Source organism: Triturus cristatus, chromosome 9 (assembly GCF_964204655.1).
Source record: "Triturus cristatus chromosome 9, aTriCri1.1, whole genome shotgun sequence".
Taxonomy (NCBI): domain Eukaryota; kingdom Metazoa; phylum Chordata; class Amphibia; order Caudata; family Salamandridae; genus Triturus; species Triturus cristatus.
This window is the reverse complement of record NC_140592.1, coordinates 793730016-793757624: the sequence shown is the minus strand read 5'-3', so window position 1 is coordinate 793757624 and position 27609 is coordinate 793730016. Positions and strand designations below refer to the sequence as shown.

The 27609-nt window shown below is 45.5% G+C and overlaps 1 protein-coding gene across 1 annotated transcript in view; it reads right to left on the bottom strand.

Annotated features, from left to right (window-relative positions):
- SNAPC1 (small nuclear RNA activating complex polypeptide 1) overlaps positions 1 to 27609 on the bottom strand; it is a 124408-nt gene that overhangs the window by 27198 nt on the left and 69601 nt on the right. Inside the window, exon 7 of the mRNA XM_085626186.1 lies at positions 22618 to 22680. Coding sequence (XP_085482312.1) covers positions 22618 to 22680 — 63 coding nt within the window. The remainder of the gene's footprint in view (positions 1 to 22617; positions 22681 to 27609) is intronic.

Below are 27609 nucleotides of genomic sequence, written 5' to 3'. Positions count from 1 at the left end.
CTGGACGAATCAGCAAGGCCGTTGTAGTATTGCAGCGGGGAGAGTGCCCTACAGCGGGCCTTTAATGGACTGTTTTGGGGACAGGCTGAAAAATCACCGAAGGTGAAAATGCAGGTGAAGCTGTGCAACAAAACAATCTACCCAATCGTGCATGGTCATTTAATTTAAGTGCAGGAAGGTTCACATAGGGTAAAATACGACTGAGCAAAGAAAGACCACACTAATTGGAAAAAGAATATGACTCCGAAATGTACACAAATCGTGGTCACATTTGGTTTTATGCACTTTCACAGGAAGGACCGCCTAAGCGGAGAGGTATGACTGACATTTGAGGCCAGGTCAGGAGCTGCAATCGACGTAAGGGACACACAGCCCTAGCTTTATACTCTACAGGCCTTCATTTAAGCCTTGACTGCTAGCGTAGGGCACCTGCACCCGTGTTGGGGACTGGGGCATATGTTTAATCATCAGGCTTTGACCCTGAGCATTAGAGAGAAAGACAGAAAATGGCGAAATAAGGAGAAGAGTAAGATGAACAAACAGTGATAGAAGGATAACATCACAGTAAAAAGAACCTACAAAGAACCCAACCTAACCTGTTCGATTTATACGAAGAGAGAGCAAGTTTAGGATGTGTTATTGTCTCTGGAATGTAAAGTACGGGTACCGGCACCACAGTAAACCCCTGCTGGGTGAGTGCAATAGGTGTACCGCCGCCTTACTGGTACCCGATATTTATGTGTGAAACTAGAGTTGGGCAGTGGAAAACAGGTGATTAATCTAAGAATAGGCACCAGCGCTCTCTGTGAGGTAGGAAGCAGACAGGGACAACAGTGCGTATCCAAAAGGTTTTTAAAAAACATACACAGGCTTTCTTTTCAACCCCACAAAATGTCCATGCAAGTATTTAGTCAGATACGTACTTGTCAGGGATTCCCTTCCTAAAACTAGCAGTGACATCACAACTTCTTACAGATTTCTGGCTATTTGTGGGCACTAATTGGCGCAGAGAGGCAGCTTCATGGCTCATCAGTTATCTTCCGGCTCTCTGCATTTTCAAGGCTGCGTTTCTCTAAACAAAAAGCCATGCTCCTCGCTCATAGCTCATCTTCCTTTCAATGTGCTGCTGCTTCGGTCTGTTTGTGTCAAGCAAGGATAGCGGAAACGTAAACACTGGTGTCCTGGAGGAGGCGCTGCTTTAGGTCAAAAGGGAGACACACACAGCCAGTCACCGAAGAAGGTGGAGGTTGATCTAGTATCCATACAAACACTGCTCTGCCACAAAGGGGTTTCTTGGGTGCTTGAGGCATTAAAAATAACTGGTATGTGCCTTCTCTTCCGTACACCAGCTTTCGGAGTTTTGATTTTTACATGCTGTTGAAATTTTAGCAGAGTGGCTATGACACTAGTACACGCTGGCCTTTTCAAACGGCCGACATGGACTGGTTGGTGATGGGGACGTAAGAGATAAGAGGGAGGGGAGTGAGATGAAGCAACAAAGGGGCAAGCTGGAGATGAGCTAAAGCTGGGGTTTTTAAAAGTGGCTATACTGAATAGTGCTAGGGAGCTTCAATGAGCAGGGTGGGGTGGGGAGCAAGGGAAACGGCATGTGCACACATAGAAAACAAGCATTGGAAAGTAAAAGCAATCACGCGCGTGTGTGTGTGTGCGCGCGCGTGCGGCCGACTCGTGCGTGTGTGCGGTCGTTAAGGCATGAAACAAAGGGAACAAGCATTGGAAAGTAAAAGCGATCGCGCGTGTGTTCGTGCGTGCGTCCGACACAGCCGCGAAAGCAACAAAGATTGAAAGCTTGCGTTTGTATTTCGTTAGCCCAGAATTCAACTGCGTGTGGTGTTGAATCCTAAGAAAAACTATGTATGTATGACGAACCTTTTACACAACTAAAGTCAAAAGTGCTGTTTAAAAAAAAAAAGTGCGGCCGTATTAATGGCTTGAAAGACCAATTCCCCCATCATTTAAACAAGCATTGGCAATCCTGTAATGTACTGTAAGAAGAAAAAACAAGCGGCCGCGAAAGTGAAAGTAATCGCGGTCAAGCGCGGCGCGCGCGCCCGTGCACATGCACTGTAGCTCTATGCTGGCCTGGTAGCACTTTTTGGAGCCCTCTCAATAAGTCTTGCCAGACCAGCGCATGCGCTGGGTCAGGCGAGACCTAAAAAACAAGGAAGTGATCGCTATCATGGCAGTTACTCACTGTCAAGTCAGCTATGTCATGCCATATTTTCAGGTCATGTAAAATATAATCTAAATGGCTAGAATAGGAGCCTGTTGTAAAGGTAGGTTTACCATCAAAATCTGAGGGCAATCTCCCAATCCCTGGTCTTAGGCCAAATGTAACCTTAATATCAATAACCTGAAGTGCATCTACACTCATCCTCTGGGGGTTTCGGGTTGAATAAAGGGGTGGTATCCACAAGCAAGATCCTCATCTCTAGCAATCTATAGGAAGGGAGCATAAGGTTTCAAGCAAGTATTGTAGTCACCTGCTATGATAATTCGATGGGTTGATGGTTAACTAGCTAAAAACTCATTTAATGTACTCAGCGTTTGATGGTTGCAAAAAGGGCCTTGATCTGTTATAAACATTTACTACTGCACATGGTTTACCATTCTTAGGGACCAAACATAGGGCCAAAAGATCTGGGGAGTCAATATGCATTTGTTTCAAGAGCCATCCTAAGAAGATTTTAACACCCCTCCTCCACTGCTTTGCCAGTTACTGCAGGGATTGCGCTAGCAGTACGACTTGAAACCCTGTCTGTAGATATTAGATGTGGCTCAAGTTCCCTGGAACAGGCACAAATCAGTTGTCAATATAAGACCTCCATTCCACATCATCTAATTTGGCCCTTAGACCTGCAATGTTCCATAAGATTAAAAAAAGGTTTGGTTCTAGAAGGATCTAAAGAATGTTTAAGTAATAACAAATCATTGCTTTTCACTCAAAAATGTGAACAAGCATTGGTAGCCGTAAGGTTTGGAACTTTGTAAACCTTTTAAAGAGTTGTGTTTGGCAACTCCATCCCGCTTTGGGCAACCAATTCAGACAGATGAAAGGTCAGGAGGGCCAATAAGAAATAGAAGGTAAGTTACCCTAGCACCAAAGCAATCTTAAGTCCAGCTCCAGGCTCTATGGGTGAACCACCACAGACTTCATTGGAGTAGTCCTGCTGCAAGGGATACAGGATGGTGAGGAAGCTGTGCTGTTGACGGGGATCTTAATAGGGCTAGTCCTTGGTTCATGGTCTAGGTGGAGTGACTTTGTCCACAGGGGTCGACGTCTCTCGAATTTTTCTTTGGTCTACCAAAAGCCCAGTTGCCAGTGGACTACTCGTCTCTGGTCACAGCAAAACCATAGGTTCCCTTTGATGAAGGCTAGTGTCTGTTGTTTGAACCAACAGCTTTCCAATGAAACTCTCAAATCCGGCATACTTGGGTGCAACTTTTGAGTGTCAAGACTTGGTCATCCATGGATGCACGTCAGCGGTCAATGGCAATCAGGTGACTGTGGATATTGACTGGCCAAAACAGACTACTTCAGCTTTTGTGGCGCTGATGCTGTAGCAGGAAGTTAGCCAATTGACTCTTGGAGTTCACCTCCTCTGTCTGGGTCTCAGGAGTGACATTTCCACTAGCCAGGCAATACCGACACAGTACTCTCTTTGCTAGCCTATGGATCAGCAGTTGCAGTCTAGTGGTTGGTGCAGCCTCTTTTGCCAGCCATGGAACAGCAGGGCTATCCTTCGGTCCACTCTCCGGTCCAGATGTGATCTGCAGTCTGGGTGCTGGGGTTGCCATATTTAAGCCCAGAAAAAGCCCTCTGGGATGGAGGGGCTACTAGCCAATGGGCTACCAGGTCCTTCCATCCCTGATGACGCCTTCCTGCAAACTGTGGCAACTAGCTATCTCAGAGTGCACTATAATACCCACTTCCAAGATGGCTGAACCCTTCTCCGTGTTATGTTGGTAGCCCACCTCAGAGGTTTGGCTACCTGAGGGATACACACCTACGGAAAACTGGCTTGGCAACTGATCTTCCCTCTCTGTCCCAGAGGCCAGCAAGTCTACCTGAACAAAATAGCAGCCCCTTACATGTGTGCCCACGGTTGCCCTTCAAAGCCGCTTCCTCTTTAAAGCTCCCCATTTGGGCACACACCCTCTGTAGCTTCCTGCCAGGGAGAGGGGATAGCCCTTCCAAAAGCAGGCCTCCTTTGTTCCAGCTCATGGGAGTCATACACACTTCTCTACAGGAGGGCAGAAGGATGTGTTGTGGCCAGCATCTGCAAAGGGGCATAGGAAAACGTGGGCAACAGAGTAAGCCTAGGCAAAGCACTACACTACTCTCGCGTAGTTTGCGAAGTTTGCGCTACTTCGCACTACGCGAACTGCACGTAGCACAGTGCGAACACGCGTAGCTTAGTGTTGCGTAGTGCTGTGGTAATTTTTTGCTTGCTCGCGGTCCTCAACGACAAGTTGGCGACCGCGACCAAGCAAAATGACATCCCGGCGAGACTTTTTCCTTGTTCGCGATCAGCAACATCAAGTTGGCGATCGTGAGCATGGAAAATAAACCTCCCGGCGAGATTCCCAACGCGAGGAGGTCAGGTTTCTCATTGCGAGTGGTCGCGTATGCTCGCGACCGCTCGCGATGAGAAACTACCAGTTCGCGTTGAGAAAGCTGCTGCTCGAGTAAAAATCTACTCGAGCAGCAGAAAACTACAGCTCGCACTGTGCAAGATGCCATTTTCAATGATTGCACAGTGCCGGTTGCTTGTTCGCACTGTGCAATCATTGAAAACAACATCTGGCACAGTGCGAACAAGGTACTACGCAGTCCGCGAAGTGCTACGCGTAGCGCGAACTGCACTTTGCGTAGCTTCGCGAAGTGCTACTTCGGGAACTACGCCCAGGGTTACAACAGAGTGGCATTTTTCCAAAAGTTTCCTTTACTCAAAAGTTACATTACAATTCAGATTTAATGCAACAATTAATTTGTAACTTGAAGTACCAACTTTAGGAGTCCCATTCACAGTGTAAATCCCTGTACTGTATTCGCCAAATGGGGCTACTGGCCTTGCCACAGTAAACTTGACAATTTCGGTCTTTACTGTTAGGACATATAAAAAATACAGGTCCTACTTTTCAATATACAGCACCCTGGTTTAGGGCTTAATCTGACTACTTTAGGGGTGATTAGATATATTGAAAAGGGAGGTTTGGACTTTGTCTTTGGTTTGAACGACAAAGTCGAGTTGGCAACTTGGAGCGGCTCTTCCAGGCTGCAATGGCAGGCTGGGAGACATTTATTTTATTACACTCAGCATGGCACAGTAAGTGCAGCAGTCAGTGGGGGGACACATTACCTTAAAAGCTCTGGGTACCCCTGGTAACACATACTAGGGACTTAGAAGGACGTTAAGTAATGTCAATTGGGTAGAAGCCAATCAACATTATAATTTGTAAGGGTCAGAGCACAGGCACGAAGATCTGCTTAGCAGGCCTCAGTGCACTCGGTCGAAAAAAACAGATGCATCAGTCCAAAACTTTGAGGGTGATCCTACAAAAGAGGCATTTCCTTACAGAATGTCCATGAGGCTAGCCTGGACGTCACCAGAAAACTCATTGAACTGAATCAATGCGTGCCTGAGAAAGGACACACTAGTGACGATCGCTCGTTTGAGGGAATTATTAATGTGAGAAAGTGCCATCTTTCTTGCATGGTATGCGCCCACTTTTTGCTGAATTGCTGAATGTACTTTGACTGAGTGTGCCCTGGACTCCTGCCAATCAGGTGCCCAGGGCCTATGTTCCTTCCCTAAAACAAACCAAACCCAAATTGGCAAACCCTGGCCACATGTCAGCCCCTGGTAAATGGTACCCTAGGTACCCAGGGCCATGTGACCAGGGAAGGCCTCTAAGGGCTGCAGCACTCCTTGTGCCACCCTTAGAGGCCCTGTACCCTTACACACACACACTGTCTTTGCAGGCTGAGTGTTTGGGTGCAAGACAAAAACAAAGTCGACATGACACATCCCTGTGTGCCATGCCCATCACCTACACTGCCATGGCATACATCAGTCACCCCTCTAGCTGGGTGCCTTATGCCAATAGTGTGGGCACAGGAGCAGGAGCCCTGTGCCCCTACAGTGGCCAGGTCCATTCCTGAGCACTGTAAGTGCAGTGCTGCCATTTAAGAGTACATGGTACTGGGAGCTCGTCAAACACGAGCTCCACAGCACCATAATGGCAACACTAAAGACTGAGAAGTTTGGGATCAAACTTCTCAGCACATTAAACCCACACTGATACCAGTGTGGGATTTAATGTACCCAGCACCCCAGAGGGCATCTTAGAGGTGCCCCCTTAAACCTGTTTTTCTTCGAAGAAGTCTTTTGAATCACGAGATAAGGAGACTCCTTTTGGTGATAGTGCACATGGGCATTGACTCCATTGTTGGATTGTTTTCCCGCAGAGGGTGAGAATTGAGTTAGTAAGAATAAACTAAAGATATCCATGTGTATGTATATATGTAAGAAACTGCGACAGGTACAGGTACCCGGGGAGGCGGGTGGGCGCTTGTGAATCTACAGCTCTACATGCCAAGAACAGATGCTTACTGGGTAAGCAACATTTTCCGTTCGAGGCATGTGAGCTGTAGATTACATGCTTTGCATAGACTATAAAGCAGTATTCTCCCGAAGCGATGGCTAACCTGTAGCTGTTGAAGTGTTCTAAAAGAGTGTTCTGAGAACTGCCTGGCCTACATTAGCTTGTTGTCTCGCTAACATATCTACACAATAGTGGTTGGTGAATGTGTGCGGTGTAGACCATGTTCCAGCCTTACGGATGACAGCTATTGGAATTTTTCCTAAGAAAGACATAGTAGCCCCTATTTTGCGGGTGGAATGTGCTCTAGGGGGTACTGTTAAAGTCTTCTTTGCTTTTGCATAATATGTTTGAATACATTTGACAATCCACCGACCAATGCCGGATTTAGATATAGGATTGCCTTTGTGTGGTGGAGCAAAAGTTAGAGAGTTGTTTAGTTTTCCGAAAAGGTTTTGTCCTTTCTAGGTGATACAATAAGGCTCTTCTAACATCTAAAGTGTGTAGAGCCCGTTCTGCCATTGAATCTAGTTGAGGAAAGAACACATGCACCTCAACTGATTGATTGATGTGAAAGGCAGATACTAATTTAGGTAGGAGTTTAGGGTTAGTATGAAGAACCACTTTGTCTTTGTGGAGTTGGAAAAATGGTTCTTTTTTATGGTTAGTGCTGAAGCTCATCCCACTCTCCTTAGCGTTGTGATAGCAATGTGGAAATGACTTTCCAGGTGAGAAATTGAAGTTCACATTTATGGAGGTCCTCGAAGGGTGTACCCATTAGTCTGGTAAGGACAATGTTAAGATTCCACACTGGAGCGATGGTGGAAGTCTTGGTGGAATTACTCTTTTTAGTCTTTCCATACAAGCCTTAATAACAGGTATTCTGAAAAGGGACAGATGCTGTCTATGTTGAAGGTATGCAGCTATTTCAGCCAGATATAAGCGTATGGGAGTGTAAGCCAATCCCGACTGCTGCAAGTGTAGTAAGTAACAAATGATATTTTGAATGGAAGCATCTCACGGGTTGATATGCTTATTACAATATATAACAAACCACTTCCATTTAGCTGCGTAGCAAGCCCTTGTAGTAGGCTTGCTGGCCTCTTTAATGATGACAGTCTGATTGAAGGTTCAGATAACCAAACTATGATTTCAGGAGCCAGATCGCTAGATTGAGTAGTTTGGGATCTGGGTTATTTTATATCTCCATGGCTCTGTGTGAGGAAACTGGGTGGGAGTTGTAGCTTTTTATGAGGAAGTAGTGAGAGCTCCAACAGGGTAGTGAACCAAGGTTGACGAGCCCATGTGGGAGCTACTAGGATCAGTGTGAGTGAGGTTTGTCTGAGCTTCCGAACCACTAGTGGAATGAGTGGGAGAGACGGAAATGCATAGGCAAATATCCCTGACCAATTCATCCACAGCGCATTGCCTTTGGACAATGGGTGTGGATACCTGGAGGCGAAGTTTGGGCATTTCGTGTTTTTGTGTGTGACGAACAGATCTATGTGTGGAAAGCCCCACATCTGAAAGAATGGGAGGAGAAATTGAGGGTGAAGTTCACATTCGTGAATCTGTTGTCTCTGCCTGCTGAGAAGATCTGCGATTTGATTGTTTACACCTGGAAGGTGTTTCGCCAGGAGATACATATTGTGCAGTATGGCCCACTTCCAAATGGCTTGTGCAAGGTGTGACAGTTAGGAAGAGTGTGTCCCCCCTTATTTCAGTATGTAAACCATAGCTGTCATGTTGTCGGAGCTTTACCTGCAAGGTGAGTCTGGAAGGCTCTGAGCACTAGAAAGACTGCTAGCAGTTCTAGATGATTTATGTGAAGTTGAGTTTCCTTGCAGGTCCACAAACCTTGAACTGTGCGAGTTTGGAGATGAGCTCCCCAACCAGTGAGTGAGGAGTCTGCTGTTAGCACTGTCTCTGGAACTGGGTCAATGAACAAAATTGGATACATTTTGTGGATTCCACCACTGCAGAGAGCGATGGGTGTGGCAGTCTACCAACACTACATCAGTCAATTGACCCGGAGACTGATTCCACTGATGTGCTAAGCTTTCTTGAGGGGACGCATATGAAGTCTTGCACGTGAAACTATCATGATGCAAGTCCCATCATTCTGCATGTATACTCGAGCTGGTAATGAATGGTTGAGTTGAAACTGGGAAATTAGAGCCTGAATATTGTATATCCTGGCTATATTGGGACAGGCAAGGGCTTTGTGAGTATCCACAGTGGCTCCCAAGTAGGTTTGTGTGTTGGAGATGTGACTTCAACAGCTTCACTGTGAATCCTAGTTTGTGCAGCAATTGCAGAGTTATCGGAGTGTGTTGGAGACCCTTTGTGTAAGAGCTGGCTTTGATTAGCCAGTTGTCCAAGTATGCAATGACATGAATATACTGCCTTCGCAGGTGAGCAGCCACTACTGCTAGGCATTTGATGAATACTCTGGGAGCAGTGGTGACTCTGAATGGAAGCACTTTCAACTGGTAGTGTTGCTTCGCTACTACAAACCTGAGATATTTGCGATGAGCGGGATGTATTGGAATATGGAAGTATACGTCCTTTAAGTCTAGAGGAGACAAAGTCGTCTTGCTGCAGGAGAGGGAGCACTTGTTGAAGAGTGACCATATCAAAATTATCTGATGAATGTACTGATTTAGTTCTCTATGGATTAATATGGGCCTGAGAGAGCCGTCCTTTTTCGTTATGAGAAAGTATAGGGAGTATACACCTGACCCTTGATATTGTAATGGTACAGGCTCTATAGCTCCCTTTTCCAGAAGAGACTGAACCTCTTGTTTGAGGAGGTGTAGATGTTCTGGTGACATTTTGTGTGACAGTGGAGTAACGTTTGGGGGATTGTTGGTAAGCTCCAGACAATAACCAGATTGGATAATTCCTAGTACCCATTTGTCTGAAGTTATGAAGTACTGAGGAATTTAGGACCCCAGCGGTGCCAGGGGTAGCACCCTATGACTTCGAGTTCTTCCTGTCTTGGACCACAGAAACACAGAGTCTTGTGGTGGCGTCAAAGATCGTTTTATTATTGACTGCAGCCAGTAACAGCAATCCTAGAAGTACACACGGGTATGTTCTCAGGAGACTGCTCAAAGTTACAAAAATGGCCTTCTCCTTATATACAAAATATCATGCTTCAGGCACACATTCCTCGTTTTACGATATGGTCATTCATATGTATTCATTACAAACGAAAAGGCAGAGTCATGATGACCATCCCACATTTCAGTTCAGCCAGCCCACAATTATTTACCCAGCGAGGCTCAGATCCCTCATCAGATATCAGCAGACCCCAATAAACACGGGCACCTCCTCCTCGTAAAACAGGCCATAAAGCAGGAAGCAGAGTCAGGTGTGAAAGAGATTAGTTGGGGCTTGTGTGGGATGAAAGGCTTTATGGTGTGTCAAACCCTGATGCTAATCACAGGTGGCCGTAGGAAGGGGAGCTCGTGAGACCGGACTGACCTCGGGCAGTGGAGCCAGGTCGCACAGGTCACAGAGAAGTCAATAGAAGGTACATGTGTTCTGAAGGCCTGTGCATGTCCTTAATATGCAGCCTATGTGAGGGCAACCATAAGATGGCTACCGCTCTAAAATGGAACGCACGAAGTCAATGTGTAATATCGTATACAAAGTGAATTTATCGATGAAACGTTATGCAAAACACTTGTACATACCGCATTGGCCATTCGCGGTTCGCTGATACCGAAATAGGCAGGGTAGGGCCATGCCTCCTACGTGGTCCCAAAATTTAAAGTACCACAGACCCTCCTTTTGCCCTTACATAGGCAATAACTATACTCCTATTAATCCGAGTCCAGGTCTATATTCATAAGGTCATGGAGATGTTGCTGTAGCATCATCCTATTGCTTAGCTCATCCCTCGATACAGGTTTCCTTATACACGATGTAGCACAGAGGCCACATACTGTAGGAGCACACTGTACACACAGACAGAACAGGAAAAGAATGGCTAAGATCATTCCAATGACCATCAGAATCTTCCATCCCCAGGCAGATATCAGTTCCCAGAACCACCCCATCAGTGACCAATCTCCTTTATCCACGTGAATAGATTCAGATATTTTATGTGGTTTGGAGATGGCTTGATAAACTGTTGGGAGCGTTATCTGGTATGAAAATGCAACAGCTAGATTGGATGACCTTACATACCCCACCACGGTCTGCAAGTATGACGTCTAGAACCATACGGTTCTGCAAAGTCAAGAGGCGATCCGCTTGGAGCTCAGCTGTCAAATTACCAAGGGCACCAGCCGTTACATTAACAGTGGATTCAACCACACGAGTCAGTTGTCTCAGGTTCCTACTATTGACCATCGGTCCCCAAAACGGCAGGAAACCCAAAAAGAAGTCTCCCGCTTCCTGACCGGCAGTATCCTCCTGACTAACAACGCCTCTCACAACTCTGATCTTGTGATAATCAGAGGCAGCAGTAAATGTTGGCGGTAGCAAGTTTGCAATATAACATGTGCCCGAGAAATCAGGGGGCAACCATGTATATGCTCTGTCATTGCAAACAAAGTATGTACCCTTGGCAGCCAAAAACGCAGGGGAAAATTGTGATGGAAAAATGTACGTTTCAGTACAGTCACTTTTGCCCAGTTGAGCTCTTGGATTCTGACCATTACCTTGTAAACAGAACCGACCTATGTGGGGTACGACCCAAATTGGGGATGAAATTTTGTGCTGCTTTTCGCCCAGACTAATGCTATACCCCGTCGCATTCCAACCTACATAAGCTCGCAATTCATCCTTGGGAATAGATGAGTATGCGTCGATATCTCTGCTCATATCAGCAACTCCTTTCATTAAGGCCTTATTGTTTGTGCTAGGTCTGATGGAACGCGGTTGTCGCGGGGAGTAGGCATCTAATGCAAAAAGAAACATGGTCTGGAATGCCCATGACGATCCATTATAGCTAAACGGCAGCACTAGATATGAGATACCCTTATTAATGGTATGTGGCATTAAACCACACACCCAGCAATTGGTTGTATTCATAACTAGTTGGTGCTGGTGCAGGAGTTGAATGAACGAGTTGTTTACAAACTCAGACCGTCTAGCTTGTTCGTGTTCAGGCAGAGGGTGGAAAGAGTGTAAGGAGACAGTAGGAGGAGGTATAGGCTGTACAGTGGGTGCAAATGGCACTTGAGAGGACAATAAAACATATCCCACAGTAAACATCATCATACTAACTATTGCAAACAGACATAATAATACAAAACGTTTGCTCTTCATTATTTTACATATTTTTTTCTCAAAGTTCATTTTCTCAGCGGGTCTCTCCATCTTGAAAAACTCCATCCTCTAATCGTGCTGTTCGCAGCGGGTGAGTTTCTTCGGCTTAGGAATACACCTGTCAGTCCAGGGAACGCCCCAGACTAACCAGAACCGTTGACCTAACGTCTCCGGCTCGTACCCCAAAGTCTTGGCACCGCGACCCTACAGTTGATCCCGGATGGTGGTTCGAAAAAGAAAAACCAAAAATAAGAAAGTTTCTCAGATGAGAGAGAGCTGTACTGTCAAAAATATCAAAGAAAAAGAATTGTTATTTTTCCATAGTTCTAGGCCTCAAGTTATAGCGTTCTCGTCCGGGTACTGTCTGATCTTGAAACAAAAGTTCAGGCTCTGTAGTATCCAATCGGATTGACGGTGGCACAGCTTCTTGCAGAATATTGTCACTTTCTTGCTCAGAGCTTGTTCCTTTCACACGCGCATCGCTCAAAGGCAGAAAACGAGGCACGGTCTCAGTTTCAGAATCAGCGATCCCCTCCTGGACCCACCGGTCATATGGCAAAGGCAAAGGGACCCTTTTACAGTGGACGCCGTGGATCCAGTTCTTCTTTCCTTTCACTCGAACAGCCGATCTTGTAGAAAGAAGGACGAGATGGGGGCCGGTCCAACGGGGCTCATCATTCTTTGCCCGTTGAAAATTCTTCACCAGCACCCACGTTCCAGGATCAATGGGATGTCCTGGAGCTTCAGAGGCCTGAGGCAGAGTATCGTGCACCTGTTGGTGTAAAACACGCAATTTAGCCGTCAATTCATGCAGATAATCAAGCAGTATTGGATGTTCGATTTCGCTGAATTTTGTAGGCCTTGGCACTTCCCATATGTTGGCCGGGTGGCCAAACACTATCTCATACGGACTAAGTCCCATTCGTGAGTGCACAGTCATTCTTGTTGACAGGAGTGCTAAAGGCAGCGTGTCAGGCCATTTAAGACCAGAGCTTGCTTGAATCTTAGCTAATTTAAGTTTTAAGGTGCCGTTATAGCACTCTACTAATCCAGCTGATTGGGGGTGATTTGCAGCGTGAAATTTCTGCTGAATCCCTAGCCCCTCACATACTTCTTTCATCACTCGACCCACAAATTCACTCCCATTATCACTCCAGACCATTCTTGGCATTCCAAACCTAGGGAAAAATTCTTTGACAAGGGCTTTAGCTGTGGACAAGGCAGTATTGTCTTTTAAGGGGTATGCTTCTATCCACTTTGAGAAGGCACAGACAACAACGAGTACATATTTTAAATTGTTGCACCTTTCCATGTGGATGAAATCTAGCTGCAAAACCTCGAACGGATACGTTGGAGGTGCAAAATGACCAGCTGGAGTTGGGGTTCCCCTACCAGGATTGTATTTCAGACACACCATGCAATTCTTGACCACATTCTCTGCACATTTGGGAATTCCAGCATTTTGCCATACTGGAGCCAACAACTTGCAAATCCCTTTTACACTAATATGAGCCATTCCATGAGCCATCGTCACCACTGCAAACACATACGCATCGGGTAACAACCAACGCTGATGTTCTGACAAATCGACCCAACAACCTTTTTCATCCAATTTACCCGTACTTTCTCTCCACTTGCTCAATTCTTTCTCTGTGGCTTCAGCTTGAAGGGACTTCACGCTCTCTATCGTGTCTTCACACATTCCAACATCACCAACCCATCTTGCAGGGCCTGCAACATACATTTGATTATTTACATTCTTTGCGGTTTCTTTCGCAACTTCATCAGCAAATGCATTACCACGACCAACATCATCGGTAACTTTCTTGTGCGCACTGCATTTCACAATCGCAAATTGTAGCGGCAAGGTCAGTGACTCAAGGAGATCATTCACCAACTGACCATTCTGAATTTTGGTTCCATGCGAAGTCAGGAATCCACGTTCTTTCCACAAGCGCCCAAAACTATGGGCCACGCCAAACGCATACTGACTATCAGTGTATATGTTCACCTTCATACCTTTCGAAAACACACATGCTCTCGTAAGTGCAATTAGCTCTGCTGCTTGTGCCGAGTTATGTGGTATACGTGCGGTTTCAACAACCGTGTGCAAAGTCGTAACAGCATATGCAGCAGTCGTATCACCATTCGGAAGCTTGAAGCATGAACCATCCACCCATAAGGTACCATCACACTCAGTCAAGGCAGTATCTTTAAGACCCACTCTCCCTTTTGTTTCCTCTTCTGTTCTGAACAGACAATCATGCTGTTCAATCTCATCTGTGTCTGCTGCAATCGGCAATAAAGTAGCTGGATTCAATGTGTTGCATCTTTTTATGTGTACATGACTCGCTAATAGTGTCAACTCATAACCTGACAATCGAGCACTAGTTAAGTGCTGTGTCTTGGTCCTGTTCAACAACGTGTCCACTGCGTGCGGAACCATCACAATTAACGTGTTATTCATTACTAACCCAGCAGACTGTCGAATAGAGACAGCTGCTGCCGCTGTGGCTCTCAAACAACTTGGCAAGGCCTTAGCTACCGGATCCAAGGTCGATGAAAAATACGCACATGGGTGCTGTTTGTCTCCAAAAGACTGTGTCAACACTGACAATGCACAACCTTCTTTCTCGTGAACATACAATGTAAAAGGCATACTGTAGTCGGGAGTGCCCAACACAGGAGCTGAACATAATGCCTCACGCAATTAAGAAAAACTTTTCTGACACTCTTCAGACCATGGGACGAGATTCGGTGTATCTTTACATGTCGATGCTATTAAAGGTTTTGCCAGCAAAGAAAAACTCGGGATCCACTGCCTACAGTAGGAAGTAATACCCAAGAAAGCACGCACTTCTCTCTGTGTTCTTGGCACGCTCAATTTTGCAATGGCCTGAATTCTTTCTGGGGTCAGTTTCCTTCCCTCCTTCGAAAAGAGATGACCTAAGTAGGTCACTTCTTGTCGACAATATTGCAGTTTTGAGAGACACTTTGTGATGGAAGGCAGACAAATGACGCAACAATGACACCGTAGCTTCTTTACAAATCTCCTCAGTATCCGCGGCGATTAGTAAATCGTCAACATACTGGATAAGGGTGGCACCACTAGGTAAAACAATTGCATCAAGCTGTGCTTTTAAAGCTTGGCTGTATATTGATGGGCTTTCACAGTAGCCTTGAGGAGCGCGTTTAAAGCGGAAGCTACGACCTCCTAGGCTAAAACCAAAAATGTCCCTACTTTCCTCTGCAATCGGGATGCTAAAGAAAGCATTCTTTAAATCAATCACTGAGAACCAAGCAGCGGAAGCTGGAATCATAGTTAACAAAGCAGTTATATCAGGGACAACTGGAAACTGTAGCACAACAATCTTATTTACCTCTCTAAGATCGATCACAAATCTGTAAACAGGTGGCTGTGAAGGGCCCGTTCGTTTTAAAACAGGCAAAACAGGGCTATTGCAAACGTTACCTCTTGTCTCTTCAATTACATCCTTTTCAATCAGATCATAGATAATCGCTAGCAACGCTTTTTCACCTTCATTAGAGATCTTGTACTGGGGAATGCGTGGCAATTTAACATTGGCTTTCAAAGTTACCACGTATGGCGGTATTTCCAAAAGGCCCACATCATTAAGACCAGAAGCCCAAAGAGCATCCGGAAGAGACAACAATTCAGCTGGCAGTTCATTCCTTGACAAATACATTGGAGAAATCACTTCCCTACCAAGTGTAAGTTGTACTCCCGAGGGGGAACAATATAATGTCGCATGTAATATCTTCAACAAATCTAATCCTAACAGGTTTTCACCACAACCTGTCGTTAGGCTAAGGGGTGCTTTCAGCTCACAAGGTCCAACAGAAAGGGGCATAGGACTAGAGATCGGGTTCCTAACCGGGGCGCCAGAAAAACCTACTGAAACATTCGTGTCGACAGACAAAGGTGCGCCAGGGAGTTTTGAATGCATAATTGAACTTTTTGCAGCACCAGTATCCAACAGAAAAGGTTCTGACACACCCGCTGTAGTCACCTTGACATACGGTCCACTCTGATCCACTGGCACTGAAACAACTCACTCTCTTTGTCTACGGCTATCCTAGTGATCATTACTTTCTACATTTTCATCCTCTGCATAATAGTCATTGTTATAGTACTGAGCTGTCCTACCAGTTGCATTGGCTTGCTGATCAAAACTATTAATCGTATTTTGAGATGGAAGAGGACGCGCGTTCTGGGGAACATTCCCGCGTCCCCTACCTCTAGGAGCTTGTTGACCACCTCTACCTCTGGTGCTAAAAGCGCCATGAGCGCGCTGTAACAGAATAGGACAACTAAACTTGAAATGACCCTCTTCCTTGCAATATGAACATTGATTAGGGCCTACAGGAACACGTGGTTGAGAATACTCGTACCTTTGCACGTTTCTCTGAAACTGTGGTGGTTGCTGATAATTACTCTGGCCACCACGTGGCGGGTAAGCTTGCTGTAAAAGAACCTTCGTTTTTAATTCCTTCGTTTTCTTGTCTGCTTTATCTTTCTCATCCTTATCTCTATTTTCGTAATACTGTGCAGTAGCCAGTATTTGCGCTGATGAGGAAACAGCCCAAGAACTCTCTGAATATTTTAACTTTTTACACAACTCGGGAAGCAAATTATGCACAAATTTATCAACAAATAATCGTTGACCACCTTCCGTACTCATATCTTGACCACTGTGGTCAATAAACGTTTCCTCAAACCTGGTGAAGAAATCAGACACCGTTTCATCTTTCTTCTGCTTACACGCAGACAATTTATCCCAATTCACACGCATAGCGGGCTTTAAAGTCTTCATGTAAGCAATGATTCTAGCAGGGAGTTCTGCTACCAAAGGGTCAGGCTTGGCACCACCATCTTGTCCATCATTAGCAATAATAATATTAGCCCATGTGTCACCTAACTCTGCAGCATGATCTGCATTACGAATCAATCCCCACAAAGGCTGTGGAACAACATTTCCAAACAACATATCTATGTCAGCTAGATTCATGATACATGATCCTGCAGTCTGTGACAACTCCTTATCCTGCAGGGTTTTTACGGGGATCAGGCAATGTCTGTTTAAGCGCTATTACTTCAGATCGTTTCCAAGGGACATGCACCCAAACACTCTGGAAATGAGCTGGAGCAGCAGCAATGCCGCGACCGGCATCAGCCGCAACGGCTTCCTTCCATACCGGGGGGACTTCTCTCATAGGGTATTGTCGCACTTTTCCCTTTTTCCCTACAGCGAACTCTTGTTCGAACAGTGACTGATGACAATCCCCATTCCTGAAAGACAACAATGTCGTAACTGCTCTATCAATGTTGGGGCCCACAATCGTGCCTTTGTCAAATTCAAACCGTAAGCGAAACAAAACCTGCGGGCTTGAGTCTAGACCATGATCTCCCAATTCCTCACAGAGGAATTCACACATTTTATCAAAAACATAGCTTTGCTTTGGTGTTTCCCATTGACGAAAGACACTCATGACAGACTCCACATTATACCTTGATGGATGAACAATCCAGTTACGTGCCATGTGGTCTAATACTTCTTTCTCTTCAGAACCAGGCCGCTGACTACGCAACTGCTTACGCTTGAAGTCAGGGGTCGCACTAGACGACCCAAATAAAGGCGATATGAAACTAGTGACTGCACTAGCTATTCTTTGTCGTGTAGTAGGAGAGGGTGAGGCAAGAACAGGGGGAAAGACAGAGGAAAGCACAGTAGGTGTAGATGCAGATGCAAGGACAGTATCAGGGAGAGCGCCAAGGGAGGCAGTTGGTGCAGCAGGCAAAGTTGCAGAAGGCAAAGGGGAGGCAGGCAGCAAAGTCGGCGGCCCTTGAGGGGGCTGCACCACAAGAGCAGGCGCCGGCTGAGGAGGAGCTGGCGGCTGCAGGAAAGCTTGCGGCACATTAACTGGAGGCTGTGCATTCAAGGGTTGCGGAGGTGCTGTAGCACTCTGCGCATACGGAGGTGGCGAACTCAGCAAATGTGCCATTAGGGGATCTTTCTCCTTTTAACACATCTTGTTGAAGGTGCGGTAAAACTGGGTAACATTTATCGATCCCTAGTTTACGCTGTCTATGTAACTGCTCATTCATTTGTTCCTCCTCATTATCTTTTAAATTGTACAGCTGCTTGCATTATCGACATACCTTTTTCTCTCTTATTTCTTTTTGCTAATTTAATTTCCTTCTGTTTGGCTTCCTTTCGCCATAGGCGGAAAGAATCAAACATCGCCGGCCGGGCTTTCTTTTTAAATAATTTAACTTCCAAATTGTCTAAGATATCTGTATCAAAACTACCATTTTGGGGCCATTTTTAAACACCGTCCTTCCTGGTGTATCGGATCCATACTTCATTATATGCAATGGAGCCCACGCCAGGTTTAACATAAAACTCATAAGTTGGAGTTCCAATTGGAGGAACCGGACACGAATCCTCTAATTGGGAATCCCTTTTACAACCCAAACAAAACAAGTTTCCAAATATACTAGAACCAGGCATCTTTGCTCACTAGTCTAGTTTCAAACTTCAAAGGATTATCAAAACGCGATAGTCTCGTGAATACACGAGTCAATTTGGCTTTGGCGCTTGCAAGCTCCAAATTAAAGCGATCCCGAAGGGATACCAAAACTAAGAACCAAACTAAGAATTAGGAGACGCTCCACTTATACTTAACTGAGGTATCGATGACGTCACCAGAAGACTCAGTTAATCGTTTCGCTCTACCAAATTATCAAGGGTCCAAAACAGGGCGATAGTCAGGGTAGCAGTCCTTCGTAGCAGTCAGCAAGCGGGGAACCTCGCAGCAAAGACTTTCGGACCACGTCGACATGCAGGGGTCAATGAAGTGGCGGCCTTCCTCCAGAATTTTCACACGAAGCTCCTCACGAACCTCTGGCTTGGACCAGTACCGCTGAAATCGCCCCGAGTTGGGCGCCAACTGAAGTACTGAGGAATTTAGGACCCCAGCGGTGCCAGGGGTAGCACCCTATGACTTCGAGTTCTTCCTGTCTTGGACCACAGAAACACAGAGTCTTGTGGTGGCGTCAAAGATCGTTTTATTATTGACTGCAGCCAGTAACAGCAATCCTAAGTACACACGGGTATGTTCTCAGGAGACTGCTCAAAGTTACAAAAACGGCCTTCTCCTTATATACAAAATATCATGCTTCAGGCACACATTCCTCGTTTTACGATATGGTCATTCATATGTATTCATTACAAACGAAAAGGCAGAGTCATGATGACCATCCCACATTTCAGTTCAGCCAGCCCACAAATATTTACCCAGCGAGGCTCAGATCCCTCATCAGATATCAGCAGACCCCAATAAACACGGGCACCTCTTCCTCGTAAAACAGGCCATAAAGCAGGAAGCAGAGTCAGGTGTGAAAGAGATTAGTTGGGGCTTGTGTGGGATGAAAGGCTTTATGGTGTGTCAAACCCTGATGCTAATCACAGGTGGCCGTAGGAAGGGGAGCTCGTGAGACCGGACTGACCTCGGGCAGTGGAGCCAGGTCGCACAGGTCACAGAGAAGTTAATAGAAGGTACATGTGTTCTGAAGGCCTGTGCATGTCCTTAATGTGCAGCCTATGTGAGGGCAACCATAAGATGGCTACCGCTCTAAAATGGACCCCACGAAGTCAATGTGTAATATCGTATACAAAGTGAATTTATCGATGAAACGTTATGCAAAACACTTGTACATACCGCATTGGCCATTCGCGGTTCGCTGATACCGAAATAGGCAGGGTATGGCCATGCCTCCTACGTGGTCCCAAAATTTAAAGTACCACAGTTATTGTGTTCCAAACGGGAAGGAATTGAGAAATATGTCCCCCCGACAGGAGTGGAATGATTGGGGGACAGGAAAAGCAAGCCATTGTTTGGTTGTTGAGGGGGAGGTACGGTGTGTGGAACCTTTACCTCTTTCCTTTCCATTATTGCCTCAATATCCGCCTCGAAAGTATCCTCTTGAAGAGGACGACTGATTGTTCCCTTTGTAGGAGGAAGAGGCGTGGTCTGTAGATATGTTTTTGGAGCCCCCTTGGTAGAAGGAGAGACAAAAGGAACCCCGATTGGATGGAGACTACAGGGCTCCCATAGATTTTGCTACCTTTGTGTCCTTTTTTATTTTTTGCAATGAGTTGTCTACAGTAGGACCAAAAAGATGCTCTTTATCAAAGGGCGTGTTTAAAATAGAAGCCTGCACTTCAGGTTTGAACCCTGAAATTCTAAGCCATGCATGCCTTCTTAATAAGACACTAGTGTTGACTGCCCTTGCAGCAGTGTCAGCTGCATCCAAGGTGCATCAAATGGATGCTTTGGCCTTGTGTACATCAGGTAAGTATTGGACGAGTTCTTCTAACTCATCATGGTGTGCTCTATTATATCTTGCTAAAAGGGCCTGGGTATTTGCAATACACCAGTGATTGGCTGTCTGTGCAGCCACTCTTTTCCATGCAGCATCTAATAATTTGGATTCTTTATCCAGTGGAGGAGCATCCCCTGATGTTTGTGAGTTTGCCCGTTTACGGGCATTAGAAACTACTAGGTTGTCTAAAGGTAACTGACCCCGAATGTAAATGGGATCTGAGGGTGCGGCTTTATATTTTTTTATCTGGCCATGGTGTAAGGATTCTTGCGTGAACCGGATCTTTAAAAATGTCGTCCACGTGCCGGAGCATACCCTTTAACATAGGTAAAGTATAGTTGGACCTTTGGGAGGAGCTCAAAGTTTCGAAAAGGAAATCTTCCTTGATTATCTTTGTGAAGCTGCACTGTATTCAGCAGCCCTATTTATTAAATCTATGTACCCTACATTACTGTCAGGTGGAGAAGGCTTTGTAGGGTATAAGTCTGGGTCATTGTTTGGATCTATTATAGTCATCCCATGGATCAGGACTATCTGGATTTACTCTGTCCCCATCATCATAGTTGCCATTGTCAGGTGTTAGTGTTCTTGGTGAATTTGTGGGTGAATTTGTAGGTGTAATTACAAATTTGGATTAGGTGGGGAAGAAGGTCATTGAGGAGGAGGGGGGTTAGTACCAACTTTTTTCCTTTTAAGAGGGATATGGCAAATGTCCTCAGTGTCCTGTTTCCGTTTTGTTGGCAATTTGGCATGGTTCTTTTTGTTTCAGGTCCGGTTTTAAGGGTGGGAGATCCAAACGAGGCTCTTTTGGTGGTTTCGGAGCAATTTTGTCTTTCAGTGCCAAACTTTTCGGAGCCGAACTTTTCAGTACCAAAGTCCTCGGATCCGAAGATGGTTTTGGCACGGAAGGAGATGTCTCCGAAATGTGTTTCTGTTTCGCTATCGATTGTTTCGGTTTGATGCCTGAATGTGGCTGACTCGGTCCCGAGCCGGAAAACTTTACTATATGTTTCGGTGCCGGGCCCGAAGGCGGGGCATTGGAAACTTGTTCTCGGTGCCGACCTTGGCCCGAAGGCAGAGGAGGGACCGGAGCTTTTTTCTTAGGCAGAGGTGGAGTTTGGGGCAGGGGAGGATCAGTACTCACGGTAAGCTGACCCTGCGGAATCTCCTCATCCATGTCGGAGTCTGCTTTGACACGGAAATGAGCTCCTCTTCTTCTTCAGCTCCCTGGGCGTCAAAGGTTTCCTGTTCGAAATCATCTCCGAAGAGTTCTGGAATGGAGCTGCTCTACTGTTATTGCATTTTGGGACATTGAGCCAGATGGTCACGGAGCGTTTTCTTGGAACAGAACAACTTACAAGCGTCACAGTCTTGCTCGTCGTGTTCCGGGAAGAAGGACAAGTTACACACTTTGTGCAAGTCAGTGCGCGGGTACTTGGTGTTGCACCGAGGGCAGAATTTGAATGGAGTCCATTCAATTGACTGCGAGGTGGCCTAACGCAGCAAGGCCCGACGGCCTACGACGAAGTTTCCAATCAAAATTGTTTTTTTCTAAACCAATATGATAAGTGAAGAATGGGACCGTGATCGAATAACAATACTGTCGAGGTTAAGTGAATTGCGCACCGAGTGGAACCCGAGGAACGGTTTCGAACCGGAGCGCAGCAATACATGCCTGAACCTGATGGCGGAAAGAAACAATCTAACAATGGAGTTGATGCCCATGCGCACTATCACCAAAAGGAGGAGTCCCCTTACCTCGTGACTCGAAAGACTTCTTCGAAGAAAAACAACTTGCAAACATCCAGACCAATCACTAGATGGCAGGAGTATGCAAAGCATGTGATCTACAGCTCACATGCTTCAAACATTATTTTCCTCAACAGTTCCCAACAGTATACTGTTTAGAGTGGGCCAAAGATGGTATAACCAGTCTGCAATTGGTGAGACCTCTAATGAACAGGACTAAAGTTCCAGGGCTTCTCTTCCAGGTTTAGAAGCAATGTTCCTGTTGTAGGAATAGGATTTCAAGTTAATTCTATCTCAGTTAAATTTATTCAACTAAATCTGAAATGGTCAATTTTTCCTTTCCATGTGCTGAATTCTCAAAACTCTGCACTTCACATATGCAAATGTAAAAAACAAAAGCTTATTTTCTCAAGCTCAACATACACGCTACCCTTGTGAAAAATCCTAATTCACCAAAACATTCTATATAACAGAAATAAAAATGACCGATCTAAAGGTTATTTTTTTAAGATGCATATTTAAAGTTCAAAAAATGAAGCTCTCAGATGTACCTGGACAGCTGTGGAATAGGACTTTGATTTGATTGCTGCCAACGTCTTTGCTCTTTCCCAGCTCTGAAAAGAAATATAAAGAAACATTAGTTACAGAAATGGGTTTTGAGCACAAATGAGACCTGGCATAGTTTCGACATATGAGGAAGTTAGTTTATGATCTATTCTACATGACTTGAGCTCTTGGAGTTTGCTTTACGCGCCAGAATGTTTTCCTCTTTCCCTCCAACCCCAAAAATCCATCTTCCAATTGGAAATCACGTATGGCGTATCAACATATTTAACTTTGATATTCATCCCTTGCCTAATCTCATGAAGGTTTACTATGATGTATTTCATTTGTCTGTGATACACACTAGGTTTAGTCAATCTGATCTGTGCAACATTGGTATAGCCCAACTATGAATGGAATTCATGACCCCTTTCGTTTACATAGTCTCTCACTTGTTAAAGGGCAACTTTAACTTCACAAACTATTTGAAACTGGTCCCTTTCACCGCGCCTAACTTCCTGATTATCATTGAATTGTTTCCCTTGATGAACACCACAAGACCAGTGAATGCAAAGAGAACGCTGCGACAATGAAGCCATAAAGATTTTTCTGTATGCTATTTATAACAAGCATTTGCAATGCAAATAGGTCTCGCATTTTTGAGTTTAAGCTATTGGCATTGTAAATGACAATGCCTTTATTTAGGTTTTAAAAAATGAAAACATAAATAAAAGGCATTGTTAATTACAATGCCAATAGCTCAAACTTGATTAATGTGTAGACTTATTGCAAATGATGAAGAACACTTTTTTTTATTTTTTAGGAACAAACTCCTGGTTTGGGAATTGCCTTATTTTGAGTGTAATAAAGACATTACATGCTCTGGACAAAAGAAGCAGCATGCACTGGGAAGTTTATATCTCACAGGACCTATAATACAATCACAAAGCAACAGTAGCCTGCCAAAGGTGAGGCGGCCTTCACGTTAAAGAAATGTGTAAACACACCTTAGCAAAACTGACCGGTTTAAAAGTGCAATCGTGAACAAGCTTTAGCAATTTTGTATTGTTCTGTTTAGTCTCAAATGGGCTCAATTCAAGTCCCTCTTGGGGGGGATGCAAATCATTTATGCAGAATTTATATTTTAAGAAGGATTTAAATGGAACTCGGCTCCTTTGGGGACAAGTGATTATTTCTGCCTGACCCAGAAGATGTTTCGATGCTCCAATATATTTCTCCCCTCAAGGCACCACGATGTCCGACGGACTTACCATTTAAAGCTGATTACACTCAGCAAACTGACAAAAAATGAGCTGTGCGGTTACTTTGCATATACAGCGCCTCGTCTCTTATTGGTTCATTATTTCGGCATTAGTAACCAGCACCGCTACCCTTTGTTATTTGCAGTTTCGGTTTTAATGAAATGGCCGTGGTGTGAAAACGTTGTCGCTGTCATCTCACCAGCCAGACAAAAACTCTCATTCTCGAACAAGGAAATATCTGGACTCAGCGCGCCCACACCAATTGCAATTCTACTAATGTAGTTTACTTGATCACTTACCCGTGTGGACTACGCTATGTGGGCATGACGACACGCAAAATCAAACTGCGCATAGGTGCACATCGGAGTAATATCCGTTGTGGCAGAATTACAACCAAACTAAGCGACCACTTCATACAACACAATCACACCGCTAACGACCTCAGATGGACCATAATCGAGCAAGTACACTCAGAACGTAACATCCAGAAAATCCTTTTTGAGAAGGAACAGAGGTGGGTGTACCGGCTGGACACTCACCACCAGGGCCTAAATGACAATATCCCCTGGTCAACTGTGCTGCACCACTAGTTCTGATCAATCTAGTGCTAGCCTTTACCCACGATAGGGAGCTCTCCATCTTGAGACTCTCTGCCTCCCATGACCATACTTTGATGCCTGATGGCCCTGAAGGCACATATTACCTACTGACCAGCCTTCAGATATTTAATTTCTAATCCTATCCTCTACTCTCTTTAGACTCTCATTAGACTCCCATTTTTCTTTTCCTTAATTTCTTCTTCCGCCACTCTGCACCGTGTATTCTACGGACCCCCGCCCTCCCGCTATGCCAATCTGCATATCTCGTTCCGAGACTTAGCTTAATCTTTGCACATATCTCATCCCTCCCCCCCCCCCTTTATTGTCCCATCAATATACTTTATTTCTGCATCCCGGTTGCATTAATTTTCAATGTTATACCTTTTAACCATAATGTAACCTTTGATTACTTTAAGCGGCACTTCTCCGTCTCCTTCATGAGCGTGTGTGCAACACAGCGATTCACACAGGCTGAAGGAACTCCGTACACGGACCCTCATCTCGAGTCTCCTGTCTCCATGACAGCGAAAACTCGCACAGTAACCTCTCTACCGATTGGCTACCGTCGAGATAGGTTTGTCCTCAGCAGCTCTATTGGACACTGCCCCACCACGTCATTACGCCCTTCACGGATACGCCCCCCACCGTGGCCACGCCTCCCTGCATCGCCTCTCGAGAGCGAGGTTCGTACCATTTCCTTATAAGCACACCGGCCCCCGCCTTCATTCACCATCGGGGTCCGGTTTCAGAGGTTCCGCTTAGGTGCCAAGCTTAGCGGGCGTGAGTTTCATCGACAAAGGATCTCAGCTAAGTAACGAGCGTCCCCCATTCTTTTGCGGTGTATTTACCCCTCGTCCCTCTTTCCCTTTCCTTCCTCTTTCCCTAGGGAGTGCCATTGTAGCTTCCACCCCCCTCCCGAGACCCATGGTGTAGTAAGTCTCTACACCCCAAGCAAGATACCATTTAATCTCTGTGTATTCAGTGCCCAACCACACTGTGTGTCTATTCCTTTGCGCATAGTGTTCTAGCACAATGACTTTGTCTTAATGCTAGTGATTGTCCTGTGCCCTTCATATTCGTTAATGTTAGACGGTTACCTCCTCATGTCTATGTAACCTTTTTTCTACAGCGTGTAAGCACTTTCTGATCTCATCGTAGCACAGATGTTCAGCGTTATCGTCTAAGTGCACCACGCAGAGCACCGGTTACTGTATGTCCACCACTGACATACCTACAAGACCATGTCTAATCTCTACAGGTTTGTCTTTCTTTTTCGTTGGTCTGTACTTTACCCAGAATAAACTCGGTTCCTCTCCAATTTTACCACATTTTTTATCTAATTTTTTCACACTTCTAATCCTCAGGTTAGGGTGGGCCTTAGCGCGCCCATACCGCCGGGGTTTCACATTCATATAAAGGTCCTGACGAATGCCTGTTAAAACATAACACATAGGCTGAACCATGTTGACCACACCGTAAGTGACTTGGCTGAACAATCTATTCAGTCCATACGTCCTGCATCTTGTTTTTATATATGTCTGTTTGGCTTCCATTAAAGTTTATTTTGTTGACACAAACAAGAAATTTTTAACTATCACTTCACCACTCACCATTCACATCACCAGCTCCGCTGTAACTCTGGCGTCGAAGCACACCGGGGTGGCATTCGGCCTCTCCCGGTGGGACCCGATGATGAAGCATGTCAACAACCGGGTTGGTGAGTGAGGGCTTTCTAAAGAAACCAATTTGGATTCTACAGTAGTGCTCTTTTGATAGATTCAAGGCGCACACTTTCGTTGATTTGATTGCTTCGAAGGCTTTGCCTAGTGCCTCCCTTTTTTATCAAACCTTCGGCAGCCATATGGCAAGCTATCAGGTCTGCAATCACTGTGCCCATATTATGTAGAGCATGATTTCAGCATTACGCTATTACCCATCTGTTTTTGTAGCGGAAGACGTGAGTTCACACTGAGGTTGCATTAAGCAGGTTAAAATTGTCTTCAAGCAGGATATGGGGGGAGGTCGGGCAAGCTGTGTTCGCAAGACAAACAAAGCGAGCAGCGCATGCACTCACATGCAACGCTAGGCGAGACGTAAAAAGGAGTGCGATTTCAGCCAGCAAATCACAGAACAAACAAGCACTTAAAATGCAATAGGACTCGTATTTACGCGAGACCTATTGCTTTTGTAACAGAAGTGCGGGCGTCCAAAAAGGCACGTACTGGAGTGGAGGTGGGGGGGTGGTGGTGCGCCAAGAAGTCACGGACTACAGGAGGGAACGGCGGGGGGGGGGGGGGAGGTGGGAGCATGGGAACAAAATACTTTTTAAAGTAAAGGGGCCAGTAGCCATGGAAGCGCACAAATGACAACATGGCCGTGAGGAGGAGGGACTAAGAAGCCGAAAACAAATCAAAATATGGCATTTAGGATGAAAGCCATTTAAAAAGATGTGCGGAGAGTGAGCGGAGCTTAGACAAAGCTTCCACGCTATAGTGTATACTGCATACCTCGCAAAGCGAGCAATGCATGTGCGCTGCAACGCTAGGCGAGACCTTAAAACGTGTTCAAGCTACTTGGGAAAAAAGATTCTACACCTTTTGAATATTCCTCAGGTGTCAGACTGGATCTAGAAACTTTTCATTGGTACCTCTGTGCACAGCCATGAGGAACCACGCAGCTCTTCACTAACCTTGTTCCGGAAATGACGTGTGGGGCCATAGAGGTGGACTTAAACCAAAAGTCTTTGCAGGACAGAGCCCTCCCAGAAAACCTGGCAGCCCAGACAATGGTGCTTTGTGAACGCATGGAGGGATGTCCAAGTAGTGGCCTGGCAGAGGTCTAGGGCAGGAAATCTACTTGTCCTGATCTTGAGAATTCAGGGCAGGAGTGGTATCAGCCAAAAGGTATAGAGAAGTACTGAGTTCCACTCGAGGCGGAAAGAATCTCAGAGTGAGAGACTCCTTGGAAACTCCAATGCACAGAAGAGCTCACATTGCCCGTTCTAGCAGTGGTTAACAGATCTAGCCAAGGATCTCCCCATTCGTCAAAGAGACCGCTCACCACATCCGGGTGTAATTGCCGCTAGTGATCTGTCAGGAGCCAACAGCTGAGCTCGCCAGCCCTTTCATTCAAAGATCCT